Source organism: Macadamia integrifolia, unplaced genomic scaffold (genome assembly GCF_013358625.1).
Source record: "Macadamia integrifolia cultivar HAES 741 unplaced genomic scaffold, SCU_Mint_v3 scaffold823, whole genome shotgun sequence".
NCBI classification, from domain to species: domain Eukaryota; kingdom Viridiplantae; phylum Streptophyta; class Magnoliopsida; order Proteales; family Proteaceae; genus Macadamia; species Macadamia integrifolia.
The window spans coordinates 349,357-358,527 of NW_024870550.1; the positions used below are offsets into that span (position 1 = coordinate 349,357).

Genomic DNA, 9,171 nt, shown 5'->3' on the forward strand with positions numbered 1-9,171 from the left:
TGGATACAATTCCTTGTTTCTCATTCTCTATGACACATTGAATCATCTATTCAAATTAGATAGATTATATTTTGAATTATCTGAATTCAGATATCCCAAAATGGATATAGATGTAACTTAAATTTGGATTTTTGATTATCTATTTACATCTCTACAATCATTTAATGCATCATGAGAGAAAGGATCCCACATGTTTTGTTGAACCCAGTTCTATAATTAGTGGAAGAACATTAATTACATCAAACAGTTAAGATGGTAAAGTAAGAAGTAATATTTTTTGATTGTTTTTTTTTCTTATTATTTTGAAATTATATAAATCAGTAATAATATATTTTCAAAATAATTTAGTTATGTCATTTTCAAGAACTATATCATCAGCCATATGAAATAATAGAATTTACCTGATGAAAAAAAAAATGTGTTATACAAGGGAAAAAGTAAGGTTATAATTTTTTTTCGCACCAACGTTGTTTATAACAAAATTTCTCAACAATCAAACAAAATCAATTAATAGTAATATAATCTCTACCAGGTTATACAGGCACATGATGAGTTACAAATCTTTTTTCGGTAAAGCATGATGGGTTTAATTACAAGGTGGAGGTTCTGAATAATGTGGATTGGTGATGGGACCTTAAAAAATCGTTCAAGGGTGAGAGTGAGGTCCATGGTGGCTTCTTTGGCCATCTAAGCACCACCTGTGCTGCGGCTGCCTCTGTGGCCTCGTTTTTCTTCTTCACCCTTAGCAGCATTGGCAGAAGCATAATAAATAACACAAAATAATCCATGAAAGAAGCATAATATACCTCCGATGAACATGAGATGACGGTGTGAGAATCCGCATGAGCCTTTTGATTTTGAATTTGCCAATACCCCTATAATCAATATCAACAATCCGACCGCTGCTATGATCCTGAACACCACAGCCAAATATAGTTAAGAGTTAAGACTGCAAATTTATTCAATAACCTAATCTCCCTCCAACCCAACCCGCCTCTTTTGATTGATTGGATATTTTTGTTTGATATAAATATCCTTCATAATAAAATTTGTCAAGCCCCTCTAGAGTATGTTTCATAAAAAAAAACCCTTTTCAACTAAACTTCTTTATCTCTTACTACCAGAGTTTATTATTAATTTATTTTTTATTATATTTTTATCTCCTCTTAATCTCTCCTCCTGTTTAATGTCTTTTCCCCTCCCTCTCTCTTCCCCTTCCTTCCATGTTTATTCTCCCACGCTCTCTCTCTCTCCAAGGCCAATTTCCCCAATTTCCTTCTCTCTCCACCTCATCTTGATCTCCCCTCCCTGTCTACTCTCTCTCTCAATCCCATATCACCCCAACCTATGGTCTTTGCACCTTGCGTTTGCTAATATATATACATCAGAGATTGTTTTCTGACCGAGAGTGCAGGACTGCGCCTAGAATCATGTTATGTCAGTCGAGTGCAATCCTACTTAGTTTTACTGTCTTAACTGTTGACTCGACCGAGTTGGAACATATTATAGAGGGGGTATTTCCTTCATAAACGCCAATTAGATATTCCTTCACCATGGGCATTAATAGGGTGAAATGGGTGTCATAAATCAGGAAGAAGTTTTTTTGACCTTTAACAAGTAGAAGAAATTATAATCAGTCTAATGAAGACAATTTTACACAAACCGGGCAGCAAGAATTTTCCTGCAAACTGTCAGCTTCGAAATGGAATCCCACTCTGATTAAGAGGTGTATTGAGGGGTGGTGGTGGGGGGAACACCAAAGGGGTTTTTGTGAACCCGTAGGAGAAGGGGATTATTCCATTTCTATGCATACGATTAGGCACAGTTGCCCGATTTGCTGGAAATTTTTTTTTCTTCTGAAAAACTCTTCGAGATAGAGAGAGATATACCATAAAAGGAAGAGGCAAAGCACTTGTAATTGCCTATTGGCCGAAGCTTTCAAAAACTGGTCCTTGGAACAAATACAAACGCAACCCCCCAGCAAGTTAGCAATTACGTGCGCTAGAGCCAGAATTGATGCTGCTGCCAACCCTAGCTTGAATGCACCATGGCTTGGTTCTTTACACTCGAAAATCGACACCCTTATATGTTTTGCCTGAAAATTTTTAATTTTTTTTTTTGAAAAATAATAAATCAGGAAAGAAAAAGGAAAACCAAATTCAAGAGGATAACCCAGAAAGTGATCATGTTCATGTCACTGATCATAATAGAAGCTATATATGACTGGACATTTTGCTCCTTTTCCATGTAGATCACAAAGCTCACTGACCTTGTTTTGTGCGATTTCAGCTTCAATGCCAAGTATTCCTGCCACAACATCCATGGCAAGTATAAAAAGACAAATGTATAAACCTGTAGCTCTTGCCATTCTTGCAGATTTGGAGCTCTGATATGAAGGGATGGATGTGAAGGAGGAGGAGATGGGCTTTCCTTCTTTTATGAGAAATGAGATGAGCTGCTCTTTTGCTCTAGAGATGGAGGTGGAGACTGGAGAATGTGAATAAAGTTCAAGAGTGTATGTGGAGACTCATATTAATACTTTCTTAAAGAGATAGAACTTAGCTGTGACTAGGAAGGAAAAGCTTCTTTGTCTTTTCTTCTTTTCTAATGTTTGGATTCCTTTCATGGGAGACAAGGAAAGCAGGGTATCATCCATATTGACTGAATATTGATATATGGCTTCAGTTTTAGATGGTCTCTATATTGCATGTAGAATTCCATATCACATGTGTTTCCTTGTAATCCAATACTCTCCAAAACTGTAGAGTCCTCATGTATGTATAATAGTTGGATCTCTACAATTGTAGAGGTGTAAAAATACATGTTCTAACATGGTATTAGAGCTTTTGGCTCACGCCCCTCCTCTCCTCTGCTCTTCTTTCTCCCCTTACCACCCCTCTCCATTATGCCCATTGAAACTCTATTGGTTGACTCGTCTCCTACCACCATGGCCACCCCTTCCTTCAGCATCTTTGCACATCACTTTCTCCCTAAAACTTTCTGTTAGAGCAAACATCAAGAAATACGAAAATAAACAAACAATAGATATACACAACACAGAGATTTAATGAGGTTCACACACTGGTGTGGTGTGCTACGTCCTCGGGCAAAGAAGAAGATGTTTCACTATGCAAAAGAGAGATTACATCCAAGTAACAGCGAAAAAACTCGCCATGAAACCCTAGCTTGAAAAACCCCCTAAAATACAATGATTTTCTCAACAAGACAACAGTACATTATATACTCCAAGTCGCTGGTCCACCCATTGGGTCACGGTCAATCCGGTCGAACCATACCGCGGGGGCATATCGGCCCAACCCCTCTGCTTCCATCATAGATCTCAGAAAACTTTCCATTTGGGTCACCATTAAAATATGTCGGAACAGGTCAATCTTCAAAATGGATCAAGAATTCGAGACAAACTTAACACTTTCTTCCAAAAAATTTCTCTTTTGAAAAGCGCAACTAATTTTCTTTCTCAAGGGACATAAACTCTATGGTACATCACTGGATCGGTTCAATGCCCTGTTGATGCTTTTAGCTGCCCTCCAATGGCAAGAACATGACGCAATTATTGTGATTCCTCCTCTTTTTGAATAAGCCCTTTCTCTCATCGTTGACAAAGAAATAATTAAGGAGATTTAGGACTCTCTTACCAGCTCTTATAGTTCCACCTCCAATAAATGCCTCATGTCCCTCTATGTCGGTCTTCATGTATGTCGGTCTTCATGAACTTGTTTAGTAGTTTGATGAGCCTGGGCATAAGCTAAAATTCCACTTGGTTTCAATCTCCATATTCTCACCAAGATTGTCTCCATCCATGTATCACTCTCAATCCATCTCTCTTAGTTTAGTTGTTTTAAACACATTTTCTCATTTTCTAGAACATGTTGAGTCTTCATTGTCTTGTGGTAAAGTGAGAAGTAATATTCTTTTGATTTCTCAATGTCTTATTAATATTAATATTAATATTATTATTATTATTTTATTTTATTTTATTTTTTGATAGGTAGGGAGGGAAGTAGGTAACAGTTAGAAGAATCGAACTCGAGACCTCCTAGTCAGCATAGTTTTTTTTTGCACACCACAGCTCACCAATTGCGCTAGGCAGTTGTTGTTTCATTGTCTTATTATTGAAAATTATTTACATCAAATAGAAAAATATTTTTAAAAAGACTTATTTTTCTTTCATTTTCAAGAACACTAAGCCTTCTCGTGGGTTTGCTTAAGACTAAGAAAGGGGAATCTCATATAAATACCAGGAAAAAAGGTTTGATCATATTCATTGGGATTCCGTAAATAGCCCATTCCAAAATTAGAAAGTTGGAAACTTTGGGACTTTTTTGGAGATTGGATTACTAATTTATCCATATTGAAATGATAGAATTTGCAAGATGAAAAAAGAAATGTGTTGTACAAGAGATTTTTTTTTTTTTTTTTCACCAACCTTTGTTACAACAAGATTTTACGAACAATCAAAAGATAATCAATTAACAATATATATTATTGATCTCCCTCTATCGGGTAGATAGGCACATAGACGTGAGTAATGTGGGAATAGTAATGGGAGCTTCAAAAATATTTCCAGGGTGAGAGTCAGTGTGAGGTCCATGGTGGCCTCTTTTGGCCATCTAAGCACCACCTGTGTTGCCCTTGTTGTGCCGCTTTTCTTCTTCACTCTTCGTAGCATTGGCAGAAACGAAATATGCAGTGCAAAATAATAAATGAATGAAGCACAATATACCACCGGTGGACATAAAATGACGGTGTGAGAACCCGCATGAGCCTTTTGATTTTGAGTTTGCCAATGCCCCTATGATCAGCATCGAGAATCCGACTAGCACTATGATCCTGATCACCATAGCAAAATATGGTTAAGACCACAACTATATTCAGAGCCCTTACCTCTCTCTCTCTCTCTCTCTCTCTCTCTCTCCAACCCAAGACCCACAGCCATGCCTCTCTCTCCAGTCTTTTCTTTTTTTGGTTGGGTTGGGGGTGGTTAGATTTCTCTAGTTGTGGTTTTAAGTAGTTTAGTCATAGGTATGATTTTATTGAAACAAGCTCTCGACATTCTTAGGTTAAGTAGTGTAATTCTTGCTCCCAGACCTTGCACATGTAGGAGTCTCGTACGTTGAGTATCCGTTTTTTTCTTTTTCTTCTAAGTAAAAGGTTTGATTTTATATATACCCCTCGATTATTTGGTACTTTTTTCTACTTAATAACAATATCCTTCATAATAAAATTTGCGATGTCTCCTCATAATATGTTTCATACATGGGAACCCTTTTCAACTAAACTTATTTATTTCTCTCTCTCTCTCTCTTTCCACCCACTATCTCCTCATCCCTCTCACCCCTAATATGGATTCCTTATTTCGGTCTTTGCACTATCTTTGCTCCCTCCCCTTTCACATCCAACATATGGCATCTACCCTCACGTGCCTTTGAATCTACATATTTGCTAGTATATACATATAGGGAGAGGGTTAGGCACGTTGCTAGTTTTTGTAGAAGTAATGGTTCAACTAATAGGGGGTCGAGATATAGTGGACATGAATTTTCAAAGGAGAGGGAGAGAGAGAGAGTGATACAATCTAAGCACCTAGCAACGTGCCAACCTTATTCCACACACACACACACACACACATATATATATATATATATATAAATATAACGAAAATGAGTTCCATTTAAACTCCATTTACTGTTAATCTACATGTATTTTCCCCAATCTATTCATAGTACTAGGTGCACTTATATTCAGTCTAGCAATATGCACACTAAGCCTTATCCCAACAAAATTACCACATGGCAGATGTTTGGGCCTATAGGAAATCCAATGGATACGTGTTCAAATCATCCTAGCCGTTGGATGGATAAGATTGAAGTAAGTGATTGGCATTGGAGAGGATCTTTTTCCAAATTTTGACAGTTAATTAGTAGGAGAAATAATAATAACAGTCAAATCAAAGCAAAATTTTCCTACTGCCCATAATCATAGGCATTGAAATGGTATCCTACTTCGATTAAATATGATATTTTGAAAAATACTAAAACCTAAAAGGGTATTTGCGAAAAGGAAAAAGATTGGGTATGCTGCCGATATCAAGTATGCTAGCACCCATTGTGTCTATCTCTCTCTTCCCTTTTTCTGAAATGACACCCATATCCTTCCTGAATGATACTCCATCATGTGTTCCTATTGGTGCTATCCGCTAGCATACTTGATATCGGCGGCATACCTATTTCTCTCCCTTGCGAAAAATACTAAAACCTAAAAGGGTATTTGCGAACCCACCAGAGAAGCGGATTATTCTATTTCAGTGCATACGATTGCGAGCAGTAGGAAAATTCCGAATGCCTGGTTTGGAGGAATTTTTTTTTCCATCCAATCATGGGTTTTCCTTATGAGAGAGAGACAGAAAATGATTAAGTTCGACTTCTATTAGGCACACCTTGGGCCACTCACACTGGGTGTTTATATAGTGCTCTTCACTGCTTTCAGTGAAAGTTGAATGGTTCTCATTCAAGCCCGGTATGATCCAGTCCATGTGATTGTAGGGTCAGTATGGGTCCACGGGACTAACCAGCCTGAAGGCCTGGATACCCATCGTTAGCCAAAACAAAAAGAGAGAGTGAGAGGGAGAGAGAGAGAGAGAGAGAGAGAGAGAGAGAGAGAGAGAGAGAGAGAGAGAGAGAGAGAGAGAGTGATGATCGACAGGGAGAACAACAGAGACATACCATGAGACAAAGAGGCAAATCACTGCTAATTGTCTGTTGGCCGAAGCTCTCTCAAACTCATCCTTGGAACAAATACAATTGCAACCCCCCAGCAAGTTTGCAATTACGTGCGCCAGACCCAGAATTGATGCTGCAGCCAAAGCTAACTTGAATGCACCATGGCTTGGTTCTCTGCACTCGAAAATCAACAGTGCCCTTATATGCTTCGCCTGTAATTTTTTTTTTTTAAACAATAATAAATCAGGAAAGAAAAAAAAGGATAACCAAGAAAGTGATGATCATGTTCATGTCACTGATCATAATTGAAGCTATATGTGACTCATCATTTTTCTCCTTTTGGATATACAGAACAGAGCTCACTGACCTTGCTTTGTGCGATTTCAGCTTCAATACCAAGTATTCCTGCCACAACATCCATGATAGCAATCAAAAGACAAATGTAAAAACCTGTAGCTCTTCCCATTCTTGCAGGTTTGGAGCTCTGTTCTGAAGGGATGGATGTGAAGGAGATGGGCTTTCCCTCTTTTATGAGAAGAGAAAGCTCTGCTCTTTTTTCTCTAGAGATCTAGAGACTGGAGAATAGGAATAAAGTTCAAAGAGTGTATAGAGATACTATCTCAATGAGATGGGCTTAGCTGTGATTAGGAAGGAAAAGCTTCTTTTGCTTTGGCTTCTCTTTTCTTTTCACGGTTCCTTTCATGGAAGAGAAGGAAAGTAGGGTATCATCCAGCTTAAACAGTGATGACACCTCGAATGTTGGCATGGGGTTTCGGCAATTTCGATTCTATTTTCAGTCTTTTTCAATTGAGATTGATCTTGTACACGACTGTTGAAGCACATGTTAGAGCATCCGAAGAAAGCAGCATAGGCTGTGGAAGGGACAATAACAAAAGCACCACCTCCGTTGATCACCTACCAATTGGAGAAGCTGCATAGGTGGCAGGAACTAATACGAGCTTAGGTACTAATTCGAAGAGTATTCGTTTACCGTTTACCGGGGTCGAGGGCAGCCTGCCCTAGAGGAATTCACAGTAACGGGCATCCCTACCTGATACAGACCCTGAAGAGGTGAGTTTGGATCATCTACCCATATGTGTATGCTACATGTACATCTATAGTTAGGTGATAATTTATGCCCATTTTTTATTTGCTTCATCAGATTCCTTTCCATGCACTTTTAATGGCAACAGATGTCATCACCAAACTGTACATGCAACATACATGCACATGGAGGTGTTTTAGGTTCAAATCGACCAATATGATCGATATCCAATCATCACATGTAAATCACTATTTTGTAGCGTAGAGAAAAATAAGGATTATTGAATGGTGTTAAAAGCTATTCATCCTTGTACGTTCATAAATTATATAAGATTTGGGAGAGGGTTTCTTATGTCGACAATTTAGTGGGAATCTCATATTTGCACTAAGCATGGTACATGAAATGGTTTCATTCAATAAGAGACTCACATGGTTAAGATATAAAAAGGCATGGAAAAACATCCTTATACTATCAATCGTGGGGTTTTTTTCGTCATAAGGTTTGTATCTCTTGATTTTTTTCCTTTTCATATTTTCGTTAGTGATCATGAAATTCATGATGATATTTAGAAAGCCTTTGCTCTACTAATTGCCGCACTTTATTATAGCATTGATGTCGAATTCTTAACATAGTCCATTCATTTCATTAAGTAGGACTAATTAGAATGAGGACCTGGTTTTTCTTCACCATAATGAAAGAATTCTCAATAAATTTTTTTGTGTGCCATTAAATGTTTGTGATTCTAGAAGCGAAGAGAACATCACACATTAAAAATTGAGGGAGGATGTCACTTTGTTCTCTTCACCCACAATGAAGGAAATTTTCTCCCTAAGATAATGTCCATATATATATATATATATATATATATCTCAAAGTCTAAACCAAGTGAAAATGCAACCCTACAAAGGCATTCCAATGGGAGGATTTAGGGAATGGTATTGGTTTGGATCGGATTAGATCAAATCGAATAGGTGGGTATCGATCTATTTTACACCTTCTCTTTATAAAATGTACTATGTTTCTTTTACAATTTTACCCCTAGATCAATATCGAATAGATGATCGATCTCAACCAATATAGATTCGACATGGCCAATACGACCGATCCAGAAGGATACTTGAAACCATGATTCCAATAAAGATCGATCCCATCCGAATTTTTTTTTATCGGTTTCGATCGGTTTAGATCATGAAAATGTAACGAGGCATGTGGCTCTAACGCTCCAACACTTGGGCAGTGCTGGATAATTCGAAAGGTTACCACGTTGGCTGTTGCATGACCTGTCCATTGCTTAATCCAACGTTCTGAAAAGGGCCACCTACATCAGTGACATCCACGTCCACGTGTAGTGGGACCGTCCCCCGGTCTTTTAGACATTCGCGTGTC

General features: G+C 38.0%; 2 protein-coding genes across 2 annotated transcripts; both read right to left on the reverse strand.

The window, feature by feature from the left end:
- Positions 1 to 438: 438 nt before the first annotated feature.
- Positions 439 to 2,515, reverse strand: LOC122070122. Its single transcript, XM_042634233.1, has 3 exons — positions 2,270 to 2,515; positions 1,890 to 2,095; positions 439 to 913 (listed from the first exon to the last, which is right to left on the reverse strand). The coding sequence occupies exons 1-3, from the start codon at positions 2,366 to 2,368 to the stop codon at positions 688 to 690; spliced, it is 531 nt and encodes a 176-aa protein (XP_042490167.1). The 5' UTR covers positions 2,369 to 2,515; the 3' UTR covers positions 439 to 687.
- Positions 2,516 to 4,378: 1,863 nt separating this feature from the next.
- Positions 4,379 to 7,353, reverse strand: LOC122070120. The gene is made up of 3 exons (XM_042634228.1): positions 7,108 to 7,353; positions 6,744 to 6,952; positions 4,379 to 4,851 (listed from the first exon to the last, which is right to left on the reverse strand). The coding sequence occupies exons 1-3, from the start codon at positions 7,204 to 7,206 to the stop codon at positions 4,632 to 4,634; spliced, it is 528 nt and encodes a 175-aa protein (XP_042490162.1). The 5' UTR covers positions 7,207 to 7,353; the 3' UTR covers positions 4,379 to 4,631.
- Between the last annotated feature and the right edge of the window lie 1,818 nt (positions 7,354 to 9,171).

Coding starts and splice junctions, on each gene's coding strand:
- LOC122070122 (XM_042634233.1), bottom strand. CDS start 2,368: ATGGCAAGAGCTACAGGTTTATACATTTGTCTTTTTATACTTGCCATG. Junction 2,096..2,269: donor CTGAAATCGCACAAAACAAG/GTCAGTGAGCTT, acceptor AAAAATTTTCAG/GCAAAACATATAAGGGTGTC. Junction 914..1,889: donor CTTTGCCTCTTCCTTTTATG/GTATATCTCTCT, acceptor TGTGGTGTTCAG/GATCATAGCAGCGGTCGGAT.
- LOC122070120 (XM_042634228.1), bottom strand. CDS start 7,206: ATGGGAAGAGCTACAGGTTTTTACATTTGTCTTTTGATTGCTATCATG. Junction 6,953..7,107: donor CTGAAATCGCACAAAGCAAG/GTCAGTGAGCTC, acceptor AAAAAATTACAG/GCGAAGCATATAAGGGCACT. Junction 4,852..6,743: donor ATTTGCCTCTTTGTCTCATG/GTATGTCTCTGT, acceptor TATGGTGATCAG/GATCATAGTGCTAGTCGGAT.